Source organism: Myripristis murdjan, chromosome 9, assembly GCF_902150065.1.
Source record: "Myripristis murdjan chromosome 9, fMyrMur1.1, whole genome shotgun sequence".
NCBI classification, from domain to species: Eukaryota; Metazoa; Chordata; class Actinopteri; order Holocentriformes; family Holocentridae; genus Myripristis; species Myripristis murdjan.
This window is the reverse complement of record NC_043988.1, coordinates 9,190,259-9,212,629: the sequence shown is the minus strand read 5'-3', so window position 1 is coordinate 9,212,629 and position 22,371 is coordinate 9,190,259. Positions and strand designations below refer to the sequence as shown.

At 44.2% G+C, this 22,371-nt stretch overlaps 2 protein-coding genes across 3 annotated transcripts in view; both read right to left on the bottom strand.

Annotated features, from left to right (window-relative positions):
• Window positions 1-11,309, bottom strand: part of mtmr3 (myotubularin related protein 3) — a 29,027-nt gene extending 17,718 nt beyond the window's left edge. For both annotated transcript variants that reach the window (XM_030060884.1, XM_030060885.1), the window contains exons 1-11: window positions 11,136-11,309; window positions 8,923-8,998; window positions 7,931-7,987; window positions 7,711-7,783; window positions 6,137-6,226; window positions 5,311-5,427; window positions 2,454-2,536; window positions 1,768-1,934; window positions 1,588-1,684; window positions 1,167-1,280; window positions 266-456 (exon numbers count right to left, since the gene is read on the bottom strand). In XM_030060884.1, the coding sequence (XP_029916744.1) occupies window positions 266-456; window positions 1,167-1,280; window positions 1,588-1,684; window positions 1,768-1,934; window positions 2,454-2,536; window positions 5,311-5,427; window positions 6,137-6,226; window positions 7,711-7,783; window positions 7,931-7,980 (982 nt within the window). In that variant the 5' untranslated portion in view covers window positions 7,981-7,987; window positions 8,923-8,998; window positions 11,136-11,309. The remainder of the gene's footprint in view (window positions 1-265; window positions 457-1,166; window positions 1,281-1,587; window positions 1,685-1,767; window positions 1,935-2,453; window positions 2,537-5,310; window positions 5,428-6,136; window positions 6,227-7,710; window positions 7,784-7,930; window positions 7,988-8,922; window positions 8,999-11,135) is intronic.
• A 446-nt stretch (window positions 11,310-11,755) lies between these two features.
• Window positions 11,756-22,371, bottom strand: part of cux2b (cut-like homeobox 2b) — an 80,913-nt gene continuing 70,297 nt past the window's right edge. Inside the window, exons 15-22 of the mRNA XM_030059587.1 lie at window positions 21,671-22,306; window positions 21,081-21,182; window positions 20,066-20,904; window positions 18,881-19,046; window positions 17,526-17,831; window positions 17,198-17,386; window positions 16,792-17,068; window positions 11,756-15,818 (exon numbers count right to left, since the gene is read on the bottom strand). Of these exons, the coding sequence (XP_029915447.1) occupies window positions 15,005-15,818; window positions 16,792-17,068; window positions 17,198-17,386; window positions 17,526-17,831; window positions 18,881-19,046; window positions 20,066-20,904; window positions 21,081-21,182; window positions 21,671-22,306 (3,329 nt within the window). The 3' untranslated portion in view covers window positions 11,756-15,004. The remainder of the gene's footprint in view (window positions 15,819-16,791; window positions 17,069-17,197; window positions 17,387-17,525; window positions 17,832-18,880; window positions 19,047-20,065; window positions 20,905-21,080; window positions 21,183-21,670; window positions 22,307-22,371) is intronic.

Here is a 22,371-nt window from a genome sequence, read left to right as displayed (position 1 = left end):
CTTATATACAGACACTACAGACATATCCATCAGAGGCTCTGTTTGACACTGGGATGTGTTGTGATCCTGTGTGAGCCTGCTCTCTCAGACAAGCCCTGACAGGTCAGATTGCTCAAGAGCGTCTGCTGCAAATCTGCACAGATAGCAAAGCTTCAGCACTGGGAATATCTGTCTGTGTTCTGTCATGACTGTTTTTTCAGCCGAAAGTCTGTTTATCTGCACAGTTTACATATCAATGAGTGAGAGACAGAACACGAGCTCTTACCAAAGTCAGTATCAGGCAGGTCAGGGCCGTTAGTGTAGCTGCCATTTGCGAGGTGTTTGCGGGAACTGCTGTCCACAGCGCAGGCCTTGGCAATAGATTGAACGAGGTGCTCGTCATCTGCATTTCTCCAGCCCCACCAGCTGACCTCTGGCTGGCCACAACGGGCAATCACAGCCCCTGTGCTCTGGTGCCTATAGGGTAGGACAGGATGGGGTGGTGGCCGACAGAACAGAGAAGTCAGCAGGGATAAAACGACAGACTCCAACGTCTGAGAACATTTATGTGGCTGCTGATTCTATCTGGCCACTAATCTTATTTCCAGGAAGAAAGGAACATTTGCTGCTTATGGGACATGCACTACAACAATACAGAGATATGGGTTATGTCCTAGATAATATTCTGTATTTACCATCAATTGATCATATTTGGGTGGCCTGCCCAATAATTTTACAGCTGCTCAAGTTAACCTTTGTTTCATATTCATTTCACATACTGTGATGCACAAAACTGGCATTAAAATCCAGCTTTTGTTGTAGTAGCAGGAGCATTTAAAAAAAGGGAAAAGATTTAGTGCTGTCAGCCACTGAAACCAAAAAATAAAACAAAAACAACCAGAATTTGTTGATTCTATGATGCAGTGCTTGCTTTTGATTAGGGCTGTGCTCTCATTTGGTTTTGAAAATGTTGAGCCATTCTGAGGCAAAGCAAGAAATTTAGCATGCAATATAACATATAGGGGAAATAATCAATTTGTAATTAGTTGTATTTTGTGTTTACCCCCCACCCAAGTGCCAACCAAACAAACAGGCCTATCACTGCATAAGGAAGCTTCTCATTGCCATGTGGCAATTAAAATGAACCTGCAGTCTCTAAGGCCTCAAGGAGAGACAAACAGACCAACCTATAAACTACAGCAGGAAACCTCTTCCAGGAGCGGAAGGCTGCCACATTCTCCAACTCCTTGTCAGTGATCCAGGCTGGCACCAGGAGCTGTTGAGGGTAGCTGGAGCAAAGCCTGGCAGCACCAGGGGAGAAAGAGCAGCAGTTAAATGAGGAGAAAGAGAGAGAGAAAGAGCACCAAAAGACTGCGATGGCTCAACAAAGCCTCTTTCTACAGACACCTAATCCTGGGCCGGGCCCTTATCTGCCCAGGGCACAGCTCCAGTGGAGTACAATAACACAACCACCCACTGTCTAACACACACAGTCTGACTTGTGCTGTATGCCAATGAAAGCAGAAGACAGGGATCTGTCTTCTATCTGGGAGTCGGGGAAATCAACGCAGCAGTTGGTCATGTACCCTGCATGGAGGCCACCATCACCTGAACTTGCTGTTGATGTCAGATATCCTCCAGGCGTTTTGAGTGTCAAAGCCCATCCTCTCCACCTCGTTCTTGAACCAGGAGGTCACATGTTCACCTGCAGAGCAGAGATGTCCGATAAGACCACAACGGAGGTGCTGTTGAGGTTATCTGAGGCTGTTTCGAGAGATGGCAGCATACCTGGTCTGCACAGCTCGCCGTGCTGCTCCTTTTCCCCAGCGTACACCTCCATGCACCAGGCGTGGAAGGCAAAGGAGAAGAGGTCCTCCAGGCGGGAGGGAGGGCGAACTACTCCAGTCAGGCGCTTCAGCCATTCCTGACATTGCTCAAAGGTGGAGAACTGACACCTGGGAACCAAACCCAAAGGCCAACATTACACCCTGAACAGGCTGAATGAAACTTTGTAAGGAGTAGGGCTGGTTATTGTTAAAAACTTCTCAAGTTTGATACCTGCAGCCATACTTCAAAACCAATACATCTCTCAAGGCAATATTTTTCCTTCATTTAAGAGAAGCATATTTCACTCTGCAAAAGAGTGAATTATTAACTGAGTAAAACTGCTAATGCTGTATGGTTCTCTAAATGGTACTAGACAATGCCTAATTGATTTTCTCAATACAAATGTCCGTAGGCTTGTAGGAAGCCTGAGATCCCATTGCAGAGCTCTACCAATTTGAGGTACTTCAATAAATTAAAACCTTTTGATGCTTAAAAATCAATTACGATATTAAAAACAAACAAACAAACAAACATGGCACAGTGGTGACAGGTATCGTTTATCAATACCCAACCTTAGCACGGTGTTATTTCACAAGCAAGAACTTACAATAGCTGAAATTATTTACACAGCATGTCGGACGTCTTACCTGACGACTTTGCAGTCCTTACAGGTGACTTGGAGCTGGAACATATCGCGACACTCCACGCTCTCAATGAGCTGCAGAGGAATCTGAGGAGCAACAAAGACAAGAGGCAAAATTCACACACACTTCACACTTCAGCGGAAACTAACACTAAGCAGCACAGCTTTTCTACAGAGACGGAAGTTAGGCCTGAGCTAAGCATTAGCCCTGAAAAGGGATACCTGAAAACAAATCGACTGCAAATGTACTAATCAAACACATGCAGTCAATACAAGCGGTGTGGGGGACTGCAACTGAGAAATCATTTACATTCCAAGCAAGTGAGACACAGAGGGGAGTTAGTGGTGGTCAACACTTGGGAAATTCACATAAGTAAAATGCCATCATGCCAAGAATTAATCAACTATGCTGCACCGCAGAATTTTCACTTCATATATACAGCCCTACCACGTTATAGCACTAAAGATAAACCCATCACACGGGTTGCTTGTCAAGGTGTGTTTCCATTAAATTTTTACATTACCTCACATCTCCCTGAGCTCTGCCAATATACATAATCTTCTTAATTCTGGCCAAGCATGGGAGCATGAAAATGAACACTCAAAACGCGATCCTAAAGAGCTTGTATCTGCAGACTCTTGGCCCAAAGTTACAGTCTTATCTTTCATAGGCAAATACCATCCAAAGTACAGAACTGTCATGTGGTTATGACTTATGAGCATAGTTTGAATACTGCAGGGAAATACCTAGGCTACTTTTACTAAGCCGTTTTAATTAGCTAAGGGCAATTCTCTGCAGTGTAGAAAAAAGGTGTAGCTGACGTCGCAGCCCAAAGCCATGCATGATCGACAAGCAATCATCAGCAGGTGGAAGTACTGGAAGCACATCAAGAATATAACCACACGATGGATTCAAGCAGCTGGTCAACAAGATCTTCATCAGGCCATGACAGGGCGATTGTCTGATGAAGTCCTGCGCTGAGAGACTGGAAGCTTGAACCGTGTGTGTGGGTATATTTTTCCATTTGTGCACTGAATCGGCTTTCATCTAGCACCTGGCCTTTAACAGGATGAATCAGCACACCTCTGCTCCTCTAGTGACCGGCTGGTTAACACACACAGGCGCATAAACACACATTACACTGTCACATCAACCACTCCACACCGTGCAGCGCTGCCGAGTACTTACTGAGACCTCACAACAACAACTCTGCTATCCAAAACAAAACAGATGGAACAGTTACGATCATGATAGATGCTACATTTAAATTGTGTGTGTGCGTGTGTGTGTGTGTGTGTGTGTGCTCGTGTGTGTGTGTGTCTGTGTTGCTGTCTCCACACATTCCTGTCGTTCTCGCATCCTGCTGCCATGTTTTAATTCCTGCTCTCTAATCTGCATCCCTAATCTGGCCACCATCAAAATTCCTGGGCTGCCTGTTAACAGCCTCTTGCTCTCTCTCAGCACCTCCCACCCCTCTGGCAGATTTTGCGGGCACTGAGAACTGCGTGCCATGTGATGCAGATGCCTCGCCATCCCATCCAAATATGTGTGAGGAGAAGACTGGCTCTGTTTGATGTGAACACAGAGCAGTGATGTGAGGCTGGAACTAGGGGCTCATTCAGGTCTAATTAAACCCAGTAAAATGTGACTGGCTGAAAACAATCAGGCAGCTGCACCCACCAATAGATCCCAACTGGATAAATCTAACACATAAAAAGAAAATATTGGCCAGTTAGTATTGCCATGATGTGAAAACCTTTTGACCTTAGTACCAATTCTTTAATAGCTTTGAAACAACACAACTGTAGGAAATAAAAATTGAGCTTAAACAACTGAATGAAATAAATGGCAAAAATGAAATAAACATAAGCAAATGCTACTTTGCAATCCCATAAAAGATAAAAGTCTCAAAGAAGGAGAAGTGAAACTAACCAAAACATTTCCCTGTAGGACATATTCTGTTATTGCACAACCACCCTGCTCTCACGTGCCAGCAGCAAAACAGCATGGTCATCTGAAAGCAGCACATGCTTTCCCCTAAGGCATCTACAGCGTGATTGTCAGGAAAATATATGACAAAAACTTAACCTATGCAGAAAAGGAACATGTTTCAGTGAATTTTAAGCAAACTGACGAGAAATGTGATGTGAAACACAGCAATGTAGATAACTGGGTCTGACATAGTGCTACACGTCTTTTGGGAAATACAAGACTGTGGCAAGCTTTGCAGTCCAGGTACCATGTGCAACACAAGGGCCCATGTACGACAGAAAATGGTTGCGCGAATGAATACATCAACAAGTCACAAATGATCAAAATATCATCTGTATACATCTGTGAAGTGATGTTTGATACACAGGCACAACAGCAGGAGAATGAGGCGGCGTTTTTTGTGACATAAGAAAACATAGTGCACTGAGACACCCTTGTGACGACGGACAGGGAGTTGTTTTTTTTTTTTTTTGGTGTTTAGAAAGTGACCAGACATGAGTAACAAAGCAAGTCTCTCTCTCTAACATGGTGAAAAGAGGGAAGAGAAAGAGTGTGACTGTTGTGCATCCCCAATGGAACCACTGCAACCATGGCAACGACAAGTGGAGAGAGAGCGTTAAGACAGAGCTGATGAACAGAGTCACGCGCTGCTGCTGCCAGCGCCTATCAGCTCTGAATGCCCTGGCCACCGCAAGACTGGCGCCCTGACCACGGCTCTGTCCATTCATAAAACGTTAAAGCACACTTTTACACGGCCTTGGCTCAACACAATGTAATTCACTAATCGGGTATTTTGGGGCCATTTGGAAGACCTTCTGTTTGTGTCTCATCAGTCCTTTTTCACTCTTTGCTCTTCAGAGATACTCACATTGACAACGGACTCTTTGAACTTGATGTGTAGGCGGTAGCTGGACATAGCGATAATGGCATCCTCTGCTCTTCCAACATACTCTGTGAACTCCCCATGCAGCTCAGGAAAGGGCACCTAGCAACGGGCGGGAGATAAAATCATTTCAAAGCAAACTGGAGAACCAGGTCACCGATGACAACGAAATACAGAAGAGGCTGCATGATGATCATTTATGTCTCTTGATACTGTCATCAAAATCATGAATCATCAATATTAGTCATGATGATCTGTCCACTTGAAAAAATTTACTGCTGTTTTGGCATCTTATATCAACACCCCACATGCTAAATGATGTGCAATGTACCAGTCTTGGCAAGGCAGTGGAAAACCACAATGGTGATATACAACTGTACATGACTAATTGAGAAACCCTACATACACACACTCATGTGATAACCTACTCTACACTCTGTGCGCCTGGGACAAATTAAGGACAGACAAGTGATAAAAAATAGAGCTCAACAGCACTGCTTGGGTAACGTCACTTACAGTTTAATTATTTATTCAATTAAAAGTGTAAAGAGAAACAGAAATGTTGTTTTGTGATGGTAAAGTGTTCATTTGTACACAAAATGACAACTTTTTTCTTCCAGAGGTTTGTTCACTTTTACAACTTTGAAGATGTTCGGGTTTCTGGACTGACCAAACTGAAAGTGAATCAAAGTCAGCCCTGTCCTGCAGGTTATGTAACCTATGGCACATGACACACCCACATATTTACACGACAGTCAAGTTAGTGAGGTTTTACAGCACAGATACGTAACGAGGGCAGTGGTCTCCTCACCTGCATGTTTTCCTCTTCCAGGACAGGGGACTTCTTGGGGAAGATCTGATTGGCCTGGATACACTCCAAGCTCTGCTGCCCCTCCTCCTCCTGTAGGGGAAAGAGGAATTAACTCTTTGTCCTTTCACAATTTATATCAACTCAACAACCACATTCTTCTCTCTCTCACATGATTCACATTAGTTTTCATATGCTGTTTGAAGCCTATATCAAAAGAAGGCTGGCTGAGCAGTTACTCCTTCATTGCCCCACCATAAACCTGTACAGTCATCCACACATTCACAGCAGGAAGCTTCTGAGTAAAACCACCGTCTTCTACTGTCAACTGTTGACCCCTGATCTGCTCTACTGGAGCAGTGGCAGACTACGGCAGTTTAGCAAAGGGAAAGTTGTTGCAAATTCACTTTGCCCTGCCACACTAACAACATGTCACTTGCTTTAACAATATTAGGAAATGATGCAGATGTCACAACCCGTCTCAACAGAAAGCAGATTTAAGACCAACTTGACATTAACATATTCATGTTGCTTCGTATGACTACAGTATTCTCCCCATTGCAGCACAGGATTTACTCTAATTATTCTGGAAACCGTTGGCTGTGTAGCAAAATCACTTTAAGCACCACAGTGCCATCATCCCAATAGTCAAAACTCAAAAAAACCCAAAAATACGAAGTAATGCCTTTACTCTCTGGAGTCAGTAATAAGACTGGCATTCTAAATTTAATTTCTGTTAGGCCAGATCAAATTATGGGTCTTTTTAATGTAAAGGCAATCTGCAATCTGTGTGGGCGAAGCCTCTCAAGTCACACAGTATCCTTATGTAAGATGAACATATTTCTGAACTTCACAGAGGATGTCTATCAGCTGAGAATGTGAGGTATGGATGTGCAAGCCCAGTCAGGGATTTTTCCATTGAGGAAAGAGGTGAAAAAAATGCCTGACACAAATCCGTAGGAATCTATTGCCTACGGGTGGATAGGAGGGTCCATGAGTGAGTGGCGTTTGGGCGAAGCATGGCAGTTAGAGTCTGGGACAAAGAGAGATTAAGGGGGTCTACACAGACGACAGATAACAGACAGCAGCAGCACATCCTGCGGGATGCTGGCTCAGCGTGAGCCACTGCTGTGTGGGAGCCAAGCTGATACACAACGTCGCCATGGCTGGAGAAGCAGTGGGCTGAGGCCAGCCAGGGGGCAACCACAGAGCAGCATGCCAAAAACACAAGAACTCTCACACACACACACACACACACACACACACACACACACACACACACACACACACACACACACACTATGACAGGCAGTCCATCCACACCAATGGTTACTGTATGTCACGTTGTAACACAACTTGAAATCTCTACAGTCAGAACTGAGAGCGGCCCTGCTGAGGCAGCAGCCCAGTCGGACCTTTGACACTACTGAGGCCATCGTAACTGTCTGCCTCCTGGTAAACAAAGCTGATTAAAAGTGAAAATCAATGGTCAGTTTCCGATTCTGCAGACTACACACAAGGCAAAGGATGGACAGCAGTTACTGTCCTAAACATGCAGTGAGGAGAAGGTGCTGTACCATGGCCCCTGTGAAGGAGTGTGGGTCGCTCAACAAGGAACTCAGGCCTCCGTCTCTGGACCCAAACTTCAACCTGTGGGAGAAAAACACAGTTATGGACACGTAAAACTGAAAGACAGGAAATTATATCCTTGTGTCATTATCTCAAAAGCACTTACATAAAGCAGCAGTTTCAGACTTACATGCGACCTAACTTTATTCAAAAGTAGTTGTGCCTAACCTTTTGAAGTTAAGATCTACTTTTTCCTCCTCCAGTCTGAGGTAAGCCATCGCAATGCTTGCACAAACCAAATTCATTATAAAAATAACATATGAGCTTATTGGCCATTTGGCAAGATCTTAATAACAGCACTGTTGATTTCACGTCACCATTTCTCCACCCAGCTCATTTGGGGAAAGCATCAACAACGCAGATTGATTTTTTAAAAATCCTTACAATCAATTGTTTTTAGGATTTACTTGTACCTATCCCGTAAATTAAGTTCATCTAAAAAACAAACAAACAGAAAAAACATTCATGCCACTGGACATTCTGAAACAGCCAAATAAGCTAACATATTACATGCAATTGTGTACTTTAAAAATATCCTGAAAATCAATTACCTGAATAAAACTAAGTTATCAGACTTAAAAAATTATGAGATCTGCATTTTCACCAAAGTAACCCACTACATTCTCTACAATGTCCATCTGTTCTGGCACTGACTTTTTGATGGGTAACATATACACACATGGCAACACATTTAGCTGGTAAGCAATTCACTGCACTGCTTCGGTTGGCATTTGTTTTACTGCATCAGGATATGAGCTGGTGCAGGGACTATATAAAGGTATATGGACTGGTTCAATCAAGGTCGGTCAAACTGGTGGCATATATATATGTTGTTGTTAAAGACAAGTCAATATCAAGATGGCACAATACCTCAGAGGGTAAGGCTAACTCTACAAATTGGAGTACACGATCGTCTGCTATGTTTTGAACCCTGCTTGAGCAGTCATGTTCAAGAAGTTCAATAGCAAATCAACACCATGTTACATGTCACCACAACAGACAGCCTGGGCTGCAATAACAGGGTTTATGCCCATATTAAGTCAGCTGGCATCCTATGTGCTATGTTAGAGGGACCAAATATTTGTAGCTATTAGAGAAACAGTCGAAAGCTTAAATCAGTCATGCAAAAATATATCAGGTTTACCACAATTTAGACTTACCACAGTCAGTGAGCAATGGATGATGAGTTGTCCTGCTGATCCTGCTTTGAATATCTCAAAAGTAGCACATGGAAATCTGTGGAAAACCAAGGCAAACATGGAACTGAATAATGAGCAAGTGCTTTCCTCACAAACTCTTCCATATTTTGCAAACAGCAGACTTTTCACTGCAGCGTTCACCCTACAATAGTCCTTTTGATTCACGGGCAAATATAGCTGTACTGGTGGTTATAGCAGCTTGTGAGTGAGATGACAGATACTGCTTTAACACATCTATGGAGTGGAAAGACGCCAGTTGGTTGTTGAAGGAGTTTGTCTATAGTCTGATCAGCTTAAAGCCCAACCTCAGTCAATCACGTGAACCACTTACCTGACGATCACCTATAGATTAGGCAAAACATGTTATGATTTGTTCTGCTCAAGAAGTGCATCCCAAATTCCAATCGTGTCTCTGTGGGATTGTAAGATTTTAAACCACATCCAAGCCTTGTGGTCAACACAGGCATGGGCTGTATGACAGTGCTTCCAGTATAAAATACATTATTTTTAGAATATGAAAAATATGCAAAAAAAAAAAAAAAAAAAACAACAATGGTTGATTGCCTGCCCAAGTAGCAGGGCAGAAACAGAAGTACTTATTTGCCAGAGCCAAACATTTGACAGCATTTGGCTGGCGGCTGGTGTAAATTTACCGCTATGTGTACAACAGTCTAAAATATCCCCCAGCAAGAACATTATGATATCACTGCTTTCTTTACATGTTCTTATATACAAGTAGCCCTCAGAATTTTATCTTCTAACATCTGTTTAAAACAAGCAACCCATTCTCAGGACTCTCAGCATACAGGCCCACAAATAGTTGTAAAGGTCAGCAACTCTTGCAGAAACTGAAATCTGATCTGAGAAGGTCAGAGAATGAGAAGCTCAAGACCTCACACACCTCTGGAACATTTAAGATGCCAAGAGGCTTGCTTCAGCAGAGGCAAGAGGAAAAAAGATCCATTGCAGCAGAGCAGCAGCCAGCGCCCTCGGCACCGCTTGATTGTTGAGACTGGTGTGAGGCAGTCAAGGGAGGTCATTACTTCACTTACCGAGGAACCCAACTCACTGCCGGTGCTGACTGATAAAGCATATCTACCACACACACACGCGCGCGCGCGCTCTCTCTTACACACACACACACACACACACACACACACACACACACACACACACACACACACACACACACGGCTATGTTTACCGCAGCGGGCTCATGACCCATGGCTACGGCTCAGTCTGGCTCTGTTTTCAGAGTCACACAAGGCAGGCTAAGCCCCTTAGAGCCTTAACGTTACTCCTATCCCGTGACAGGCCACCATGCACCACAGCCTGCCCCGCAACACCGCCGAGCAGACGGCCCCGACACACAGCGAGAAACAATGACTGACTGAGGCGGTGAAGTGCACTGACTGGGACCAAAACTGTCAAATAACGGCACCACATATGACAGCACCACCAAAGACCGACTATAAACCCATTTTATAAACACACGAGCATTAGCTAACATTCCTTCTGAAATGCTATCGCATTAGGTTAGCTAACGTTAACAATAAAACGTCGCTAACTTGCTATTTACCCGGCGTTTGCTGCCCAGAGACGTAGCTGCGGTTAAAAACCAGCTAGCTAACTTATCCAGAACCCATATCCAAACAGTATTGAACTGACACGACCGTTAGCTTGCGAGCAAAATACTCGATATCAACAATGTAACTTTATCCAGTGTAGACTTAAACTGGCTAACGTCTGCTGGGCTAACAGGTTGTTAAGATAGCTAACCACTACCGTAAATGGCCACAATTACTGCTCTTCCTTAGTTCTGGTATTTCACGGTAGATTTATTGTAACGTTAGTCAGTCAACATTAATCGTAACTCAAGTCATGCTAGCTAACACTGGGTCCATAATATATGTTGGGATTACAGGCAACCGAAATGAATACAACCAAGAAAGCGCTTTGTTTTTATTGTACAATCTGTAAAGTGCTCGGCATTGGCCATTATTGCTAGCTAGCTTATGCTGACCAGCTAGTAAGCTGGCTAGCTAACGTTAGCTAGTGGAGCTAGCGTAGCTGTCGGGAACTGTTTTTGTTGTTGTTATGAGATGGAGGGCGGACCCCAAATCGGAGGCCTCTGTCAAAACACACCGAAGAACGAAGACAACCGGCGGACTCACCAATACAAGGAATAACTGGCGTGTAAAAGCCGAAGATTCATGCGAAGACCCGTGCAACTGCTTAGCAATGGATAAACCTCGATCAAATAAACATTTTTCATATCCGTGCCAAGGCCAGTTTCACAGCGTCCCGTTCCAGCTCCGAATCGTCGTCGCCATCGCAGCGAAATCTCCAGCCCAGCATACTACGTGCCGCCGTGACGTCATCACGCCCGAGCGCCGCTCTGGGCGGGGGAGGGGCTGAGGAGCACCACGCGGAACCATCATGTAAACAGTGGCCAAGTCAGTAGGCGGCTTGTGAACCGCTCACTGAATAAATGAGTGATGGAGATGGGTGGCGCTGACTATATGTCAAAACGAATAACCATTTTGCACCAGCGGAAGACTGCAGATCAATCAGACAATGTGTGTATCAACGTATGCCCCTTGATACGGAGCGATTTTTGAGCTTTTTTTTTTTTTTTTTTTTTTAAATGTATGCAGTAACTATGGAGGTTTACACTAACAAATACACAGCACATTTTGTAGAGAGTACAAGTGTGCACACGTGCGTGCGTGTGTTATGTGTGAATGTGTCAGACCTCCACAATATAAAGAAATAAAAACACAACACAGCAGAATCTTAAACAATTATGTATTGAATGATGGCTTGATACATATGTAAATTTAATTCCAAGACGCTTGGCATACTTTTGTCCATTCTTTAACATTTAACAGCCTACCTTGAAATATGTGGTACTAGACAGTTATTTAAGCATTTAGGACACTTGTTTCTCTTGTTGGCTCACAGTTTTCCTTAATGACAAACCTTCATGGTCAGAGTTGCCAACCCATATTGACAACTCTGCATGCAATCATTCAAATTTTGCTCACTAATTACTTCATTATTTAGTGACTAATGTCAGTTGAAAAAAGAAAATCATCTAATGTGTAGGCCTCTTGATACAAAAAGCTTAGCTTTTTCTACACGGGGTTAGGAAAAGCCCTATACCCCTGTCAAATCACAATTCACCGCAAGGCATTACTCCTGTGAGGACAATGCATGAGGCATGATATGGCACAACAAATCTGATTTTAAATATTCATTTAGAAATCATGTTAGATGGGACTGCTCAAGTTCTGATTTTCACGGATTTGTTAGTTGTTAGCAATTTACTTGTTTCATGATGATACTGTCTTAGCCAAATTTATAAGCTGCACCATGCATGGACTTCACTGATATCAAGATTTAAGTGCTGATTAATGTCCATGTGCCAGAACAACAACACAAAACACAGTCTATCCCTTGTCATGTGACCAGAATGGAATCGCATGCAAAACAATGAGATGAGGTTTACATGAAGAGGTAATGGTCTGTGTAAATACATTTCTTTTTCAGCATATGCCCATGTTACCATGTAAGACAATGATATCTCCATATAAGGAATGTCACTTCTAACCATACAGTATATTATGCACAAAAATGCCGGTATGAAAACCAGAGAACAATCTTCTGTGGCCGCATGAAAAATTTCCATATTTGAGAGAGTAAAGTCTGCCAAGATCTCAGAAATGAAACCCATTAGCTTCATCCCGGTAGCTCCAACAATCTGCACTGTTCTTTGACACATCTGTGTAATGAATTACAAAACAGCAACAACTTCCTAAAACCAACCATTTGTATTCTGCAGAGCTGCAATTCCCATAGACTCACAACTTTCATAGTTCCCTTTTTTTTAATATATGACGGAGTCATTCTCTACACCAGGTACATTTCTTTATTATCATATTCACCACCACTGATGAGAGCAACTGTTTCAGTAAAGCTTTAAAAAGCAAGACTACCCTGAGAGAAGGTCTAAAACGTGGGCAAGCTTGCCAGACCAGAACTGGCTTGAATGGGTTTGGTTTATTAAATCTGTACACTCTATTTCAATATAATCAGCACATTTTGTTCCAAGAATGTAAGATATTATTTTCAGTAATTGTGTAATATATATCTCTACATAATACAATCCAAGTCCTCTGAACTATTTAGACATGTGCAAGTGTTTACTACCAACTTCAACGATACAGCAAAGGCAAAGACTTGTGGACACTAAGTTAGGATAATTTCGATATTTGAACTTTTCTTGACTCCTCACAATTATCAAAATCTAAGTGCTGTAAGTAGTTCATACACGAGGTATTGAATATCTAGTTAACTGTTCTGAGTATAAAACAGAGGCAAAATACATAAAGAACAACTTGCAAGCATGACAAAGAAACTTCTATAGACACAATACACAAGTGGTCAAACTATATGAGGGGATACCTTTTACCTTTTTGTGTCCTTGAATATAGTGTACTTACAAATTGAATGTTTTCATGTTGATAAGAGGTCATACAATATGTATCATGCTCCCAAATACTGTGAGGTTTAGCCACAAATAGATCTACTTGGCGGTGGTGTGCGTTGCTTCCATGAACCATATCTGGCTGCCCATCAGTGAAAACAATGTCATCTCACTGAGTTCAAGTCGAGGTGTTTCGTCAGTGAAATACACAATTATACTAGCTACAGTAAATGAGCACATTCAAGGGCAGAAAAAAATCAGCTAACAGTCCATTTTCAGAGTACTCACTCAGGTGTTTCCTGTAAGGGGGGTCACAATATATACAGGGGAATCGTTTAGTCCCTGTCTCTTCAAACAGCAGCATATTGTAACGGTGAGATACAAGACAGATCACCACTTGCTACGTGTTTGAGCTCTACATGTCTGAGGCATGATACACAGTAGTGTTCCTCCGTTTATTCAAATAATGATGGGTCATGTGTATGTGTAAGAATGAAAAGCATGGTCATAGCATGATGTGCATCAACATAATCTGAGGTAACCGGGTGTCCTGTGTCTTGGCCCGTTACAGTCTGAGAACTAGCGCCTTAGAGGGTCAGAGAGGTAAGTCTGAAAGAAATCGTGTAAACTGTGCTCATGTGTAAGTGAATGTTTCACTTACTACCAAAAGCACAAGGGCCCTAAACTGTAAACCTCGAGGATAAGTCAAAGAAAAAAAAACACTAAAATACTCTACTCATTAGATTTAACGTTTCCTTTTTTTTGTTTGTTTTTTGTTGGGTTTTTTTGTGGAATTTTCAACTTTTTTTTCTCTTGTTTTTGCTCAAGTATATCACAGGTGACTAACTACAGAGGATAACAGGGTCAGGTGAGTACCATGCTACATCAGGTTTAGAGAAGGCTATTGCAGACAATTCTACAACATGTACAACCACATTTTATACGTGTGAGTTACAAATATTTCAAAACATATCACCAAGAAACTAAGTACGTACGAGATGTTGAATATTTAGAGTCTTAAAGGACTATCCCTCAGTCAGTAGTAGGATTTCATTTTACTTGACTTAAACTGTCCCGTCTTACAGACAAAATCTGAAAAATTGCTATTCAAAAAGTAGCAAATTTGGTCAATGTCTCTTTTCAAATAGTTATAGTGCTTTTGATGGCTTAAGACAGGGGTCTTTTTTAATCTCACCCAGTGGCAATCTACAGAACTTCAGTGTACATTTTATGACACCATAGCTGCAAAAGTCTTCATGTCAAGTCCAATAGGTAAAACAACAGCTACTGCTGTCACATATATTTCAAAGTAGTATGCATTATCAAAAAAACCTAAAACACATTTATAAATATTTTTTTTTCTTTCCTAGAAGTTCTTGTAGGGAATTTGGCCATATGTTTAGCTCTGGTTTCCCATTTCCTATGAGCAGTATTCAGTCTGAGAGGACAGGCCTTCAGGAGCCAGGCTCCGTTAAAACTCTTCTGGAAGCTTCTCTTTGAGAGTCTCCTGTGTGCCGTGAGGGTCATCAGGACTAGATGCATGTGAGGGTGAACTTAAAACTCCCACTCCAGCGTTTCCTCTCGATTGGCTGCTCTCTCTAGCCTGTGGATGATGTTATTGAGGTTGGCCATTTTCTCATTGCGTCTCTGAGTGCTCCTGTTGAGTTTGGGGCTTTGGAAGGGAGGGAGCGGGTTAGGGTCCAGGCTGTGATTGGTGCTTGTTGAGGGTGGGTTGGGCAGCGAGGGCGATATGGGAGCTGAGGAGGAAGGGACAGGGGAGACTGACATCATGAGGCCTGGTGAGGAAGCAGCGGAGGGGGAGTTGAGGGAGACCTCCAGGCTGCTGCGGCAGGGCTCTGACGATGCCTTGAAGCTGACCGGGTCAACAGGTGATTTGCCAGAGTCCTCCCCCTCATGCCTGGACTGGTTGGCTCTCTGGGGACCATCTATGGAAACCGTCCCAGGGTAGAGCCCCTGAACCTGGGTGCTCATCCCCTCTTCCTGCCTCAGGCTCTGGCCAGCCAAGAGGGGCTCACGACAGCCAGCAATGGAGTCCTCGTGCTCACTTTTCAACTGCGGGAACTGTACTGCCATGGAAAAACACTGAACTCTTGACTGTCTCATGTAGCCCTCCCTCCCCTCTTCCCCCTCGTCCTCCCTGTCAATTGCCTCCTGTTTGACATGAGGCAGTGCAGCGTTGGCGCTGAGAGGACGACTGGAGTGGATATGTCCTGAGGGCTGCTGCAGCCTCCTCTCCTCTCCATCGGACTGGGGGCTCCGTGTGACTGAGGGTGAGTAGCTATGGTGCTCTGCATCTGTGTCATTGTCTGGCAGACCCTCCATCAGCACTTCCCGTCGCATCCTGGACCTGCACACAAACACTGCTGTTAGACTGACAATCTAAAAGCAGATCCACTTAACGTCAAATACTCAAGTGTCACAGTGGTGTACTTTTACATTTCACTGATGTATTCTGCTGATACTCTTATGCAGAGCAACTTATAGCCCTTTTCCACTACCAAGGTTAACACAGAAATTTCTGTCACCTGGGACTTTTGAGAACCTCTGATGATCTGGGATTGGCTTTTGTTTCACTGTATGAAGAACTGCATTATAAAATAACAATTTCCACCGTGGCTGCATTTACAGTGATTGAAATGAAAGCATGTGTGTGGAGGTGTTGTCACATAAGTGCTTGAGCAATCACAATCAACAGCATTGCTAGCCGCTCCTAGGTTCAAACTACTGAGCTTTTATTGTCAAACCCCAAGTAGGGCCAAATTAGGCTCTGGGAACATTATCCAGTACAGTGTCATAGCCTAGGGCAGGGGTAGGCAACCATGTGCCCTGGAGAGCCGAGAGTCTGCAGGTTTTCATTCCAGCCAAGAACTCCACCAGGTGATTTCACTGATAACCTCACTTTCAAGCAGAGCGGAGGAGCTTATCAGTGAAATCATCTGGTGTAGTTTTTGGCTTTGGGGTAGTCTTGCTTTTTACAACTTTGCTGAAACAGTTGCTCTCATCAGTGGTGGTGGATATGATAAAAAATAAATGTACCTACTTACTTTCAGTAAAGCTTTAAAAGGCAAGACTACCCCAAAACCAGTGAGGTAATCAGTGAAATCACCTGGTGGAGTTTTTGGTTGGAATGGCACATGATTGCCTACCCCTGGCCGAGGGAAACAAATCTGGAACCCGTGAAACAGGTTTCACAGCGTGGCACACCTTGTAAATGTCCTACAACTGAAAAGGGTTATTAGAATATATAGAATGGTACATTTGCCAGCAACACAAACAACAGTTAGTAAGGGCCCCAAGGGTCAAAGGAAAAGCAGACTGGCCTGTAGTTGTGGAACCAGTTGATGACGGTGTTGGTTTTGAGGTTGAGCTGGGAGGCCAGCATTTCGATGGTGTTCTGAGACGGGTAGGGCTCCAGGAGGTAGGCTTTCCTTAGGGCTTCCTTTTCCTCGGCTCCCAGCACCACCCGGGGCTTCTTCACCTGGCTGTAGGGGCACATGTCCAGTGATGCCAAGGCTGGGCTCACACATTCGGAGCGTGTGCTGGGCGAGTCGCTGTCTGAGCCGGTGCTTAGCAGCCCATACCGCCTCTTCAGGTAGGCTGCAGGCAAGATAGAGTTATCAAGGTTAAGGGGATTACATAACACCCACGAATTCAGAATTGATACTGCACTGTATTATACTATAAAACACTCAATCAGCGCATGTATGAGAAGTTACATAAACCCACCTTTTTTCTCCATCTTCTTCATATCCCTAAGCTTGTCTACATTGTGAGGATCATTGAGCCACAGTTGCATGCGGACAAAAGGCTCCCTGCCTTTCAGACTGAGTTTGTGCCAAGGTTTCGGCCTGGACAGCAGGTCTGACACTGAGCCCTGAGTCAGACCAAGAATGCTCTCCCCAAACAGACGCTGGCCTGTGGGACGCAAACATGTATTTGTGTAAACAACACATACATGGAGTTCTCATCTGTGTATCTGTAAGATGTGTTAATTCAAAACAACAGTATACACATTTAAAAATGTGATGTTCCTGTGAAGCCTGTGCAGACTCACCGAGGTTATTGTCGGTTAGCACCTCCTTAACCTTCTTGGTGATGGCATAAGTGTCCAGCTCTGGAGACATGGCCACCAGCTCCTGGATGCCCAGTGGGGTGGTGGGCTGATGCAGGGCCATGAGGCTGGGAGTGGACTTCCCTCCCTCTGAGTGGGGGGGCAGCCCAAGCCCCAGACTCTCAGGCTGCTGGTTCTCCTTGCTGCTCTCCAGGGCCAAGCTGACTGGTTCAACCAGCGGGCTGGGGTGGCTCTCTGCTGGACTTGGGGGTGGGGAGGGTGAGGACTGGGCCATAACTGGGCTTTTATCTGGGGGTAGAATGTATTACAAATAAGACATGAGCCTTTTGCCAGGATGTAGCCATTATAGAAGTCTCACTTTGCATTGCATCCATTACATGAACAGTAAACTACTGCCACTTTGTTGCTCTGATCCCAAAAGGAATAGCTTGGAAAATTCAAACTGTGCCGTTTACAACTGTAGGAAGACACAAACATGGTTTAGCAGCTGATTCAGAGTAAAACTGGCCAGTAGTGATTTAGTAGTAATTAAAAAGTCAGGTAAAATATCATCTCCATTCAGAGATCATCATCAAGCAAACAATACATACAAGAATAATAAAAAAAACAAACACTTTTTTCCCCCTTTTTTTCCTTTAAAAAAAATCTATTTTGAGAGCAACATTATTGATTTGACTTATTTGTATTTATTAATAAATTGCATGCAGTTCATGATACTATAAAATGTGTGCTGTTATGTACTGAATTATGTGTATTTCTGGCAGCCTAAAAAGGTGCCATACTCTTATTTCAGAAATAGAAAGTTGGCAAATTGAGTTTACATGGGTTTACTCTTTATTACACCTCAGAATATACCTGTTCAGGAAAAGTGCTGCAGTTAATGGAGAATAATGGCAGGTTAAATCCATAATAAAGAAGTTGTAGTGTATGTGGGCTACAAGACTTTACATGACTTTACATGAGTAAAAGTGATCAAAAATTGAAATGGACTAACTTGAACCTGAAAAACAATGCAAGAGCTTTTAGATGCATTTATGTATCTCCACATATTTGTCGAGTACACCCTCATTTCGTAAAACAGACTTATTATGAAATGGCAAGTTAACAAAATGGGCAGAACAAAGGAAAGATGGATGCAGTAATGGACTGCATGTATATTTGATCCATACATTTTACAACACTTGACCTGTGGAATTAACTGTGCAGGTTAGTTTGTAAAAAAAAAAAAAAATCCATATTCTTTCAAGTGATTTTGTTATTTAAATGTTTGACACTCTGAGGCAGTCCACCTGTATGTTTGCACAAATATGAGTGAGTGTCGTCAGCTGTGGCCTCACCCTGAGCGTGGCTCTGGTTCGGGAGCTGGTTGATGCTCTGGCCGAGCTGGTCCAGTAACCACAGCTGCATGCGAATGAAAGGCTCCCTGCCTTTCTGGGTCAGCTTGCTCCAGGGTTTGGGTCGAGACAGCATGTCGCTTACGCTGCCCTGAGAAAGCCCCAGGACCTGTACCATGCAATAATGTATTGTGACTGAATTCATTATATCTTGTAATACTAACACCAAAAGTATAATTAGGCCATTACAGTGGAAGACTGATTGATTTTGCAAGTTATTATTACAAAAGAAATATATTTCCTGGCTATGGGGAAGGCAGATCATGGTTGACTATGTGAAATAACATCAGTGATACACATTCAATAAACAGCCACTAGAGGGAAGCAACACACCATCAGTATTTATGTTGAGCATTTTCATACAGCCACTCTAAACTTTAAAGTGAAAGTCAGAATTCATTATTTTTTTCTGTGGTTTATGGTAGCTGAATCAATATTTATAAATATGAACACCTCTCACCAAAAAGCATGAGCCAGAGAATTAAGACTTGCATCCTTGATATGATCAAGATGTAAAATCTGCTCAATAAAATCTGTAATATTTCCTCTATCTGCTCCGTAGAGAATGAATTGGAAAAGATGACAAAGGTGCCTAGAAGAACACCCAGAGGGATTTTCTGGAAATAAAGGTGTGTTTTCTGACACTGAACGCTACTACAGAGCTTAGCTCATTTCAATACAAAAGAACAAATAAAATATCTGTGGTTCTGCAAAATAAGTCTCCCATTCATTCTCTGTGGAGCACTTCCAAATTTTACATTTTGATGGGAGTCTGAGATGCCTGGTTTGTAAACTTATTCTCGGTCCCAAGCATAGATGAGCTTGGTTTTGTTTTAAATTGAGTAGCATTGGCCTTTAAACTTGACAATATTCTATCGATATCAGTGTGGACATATCTATATAAATGTATCTAAGACTATAGCAGCAACAAGATCTACTTGCATTCCATATAAAGAGTTTTCCCTATAAATTTATCTAATTAATCATCCTGAGATTTTTTTACACTCCCAATTAATGTATTTAATCATTCAATACATTTACTGTGATGTCCTGATCCTCTGCGTGAACTCTGCCTTGCATCTGCAGGATGTAGCATTTGTATAATTTCATTAATGTGAAAGAACCAACCTTTTCTCCAAAGATCCTCTGACAGATGCCGTTCTTCGCCAGCTTCTCCTTCACCTGCCTGGTCAGTTCGATGGTGTCCACCTCGCGGTACATGTACATCTCATACTGCTCTGGAGTGAGGGGAGGCACGGTGGGCTTGAGGGCACGGGGAATGTACGCTGGGTAGTAGGACAGCCGCCCAGGGCCAGGGCCCGGAGACTCCCCACTTACTGATGCATCTGACTCCACCTTCACCTCCACGGGCCGGCCCAGCCCCGGCTCGTCTTCAGCCGCTGAGGCCTCTTCGCTGTTGGGGAGGCCCTCTCCGTTCTCCAGACGTGGCCAGGGGCGGGGCAAAGCAGAGGGCCCAGAGGAGGAAGAAGACAGGGAGGGAGAGACGGAGGTGAAAGGGCGAGAGCTCCCTCCGCCAACCAGACCCAAGGGCCCACGCTCCAGAGACCAGTGCTGGTCGAAGTACGTGCCTGCCTCACCAATCTCCGATTTGACCTTGCGGATGATGTTCTGGACAAAGGCAGCCGGGGACAGCACACTGAGAGGTGTCTGAGGGCTGCTGATGGGGTTGGCCATGCAAACGGTGACAGAGCCCCCTTCCTCCTGTTTGATGAAGGTCGGTAAAGGCAGGCCCTTAGAGCGCTCCGGGGGCCCAAGACGTTCCACCTGAGCTCCTGCGCTGGCAGTCGAGGCCCTACCGCAGACTTCCATCTCCATCAGCGCCTGCTGCTGTGCCTCCATCTCCCTCCTGGCCTGTTCCAGGATGCTCTTTATGGTGTCGTCGGAGCTGCTACCTGCCCCGTTACTACTTCTGCCTGATGAGCTGTTCAGAGATGACTTGCCATCACCTGAATAACAAAGAACCAAACACTTAGACTGAAGCATGCTCATCCCACTTAAAAAAAAAAAACAAAAAAAAAAAAAACAAGGAGGCGCTAAAATAGTGAGTATCATCAGCAATAAAAAAAATTATCACTCATTATGGCTTTGAACTATGACTTGTAACATCCAGCTCCATTCTCACCTCCCCTCTGGGACTGGATCTCCTTCTTGGCCTGCTCCAGGATATTCTTGATGGCGTCGTCTGACCCAGTTTCAGGAGTTCGGATGCGAGGAGTGATGCTCCCTGCCACAGAGGGTAACAGAAAGAGATAGAGATAGAGAGAGGGAGGAGGGGGTGAGTGGGATGGTTGATCAGAGAGCAGTTCCAAGGCTTTGCTTTTGACTGGTAGATCAATGGCTGCCTTTGAGAGCGTGCTGTCTGAGGTTGCAGTATACGGGAAGCTCAACTTTCAAAAGCTGTGAATCTAGGGAGAAAACAAAGTTTAAAAGTAACACTACAAACATGGCAGAGGAAGCCATGAAGAAGTTGGGGATGAGGTCCAAGTAGATTAGAAGATTTAAACGTACACAGGTCCAGTAGCTAAGCCACCGACGCAAGTCTACATGACTAAATCTGCTCTAAAAAACTGCAACCTTTGTTTCAAACACTCCACTCGAATAAAATTCCTTGAACACTCGGTTAAGTTTCACTGTTTTCCCAGCTGAACCTGCACTTTTCCCCCCAACATTCCCTATCACTGTTATTTTTCTGCCACTGTTTTATTCACTCACCTCTCTGGCGGACCTGGATGGTCCGGAGAGCCAGTATGTTCTGCTCATCAGACAGGAACTGCTTCATCTTGATGAAAGGCTCTTTGCCTTTCACTGTCAGCTTCCTCCAGGGTTTGGGCCGGGCCAGGATCTCACTGACCGAGCCCTGGGAGAGGCCCAGCACATAGTGGCCAAACACACGCTGGCCAATGTTATGCTTCAACAGCTGCTCTTTCACCTGGAAGGCGATCTCCGCAGTGTCCAGCTGGTCCTCGTCGCCTGCAGTTGAGCTGCCACTTTCCGACTGGTCGCTGGGCAGACCGGCTTCCATGCCGCCTGCCGCTGCAGGTCCCTGATTGGCTGACATGAGGGCGGCTTTGGCTGCGTACAGTGCGGTGGGGAAAGCCATTAAGCCACTGCCCTCCTTTTTAAAGAGCGGGGAGAGGAGTTGCTTGTGGAGGATATGATCTCCTGACAGCCGGTCCCCAGAGCATGGCGACACCGAGAAGGGGCGGGAGAGATCATGGCTGGAGGAAGACCCGTCCATAGTGGGGGGGCCAGGGCTGGGGGAAGCGCGGCCATCTGCCTGGGAGGAAGAGGAGTGGGAGCCGGGTGGCCTCCCCAGCTCCCTCCCTGAATCCTCAGACTGGTCATCATCTGGTGACAGAAAACACATGCTCAGTGACCGAGCTAAAACATAATTTACACATGCAGCTGCACAG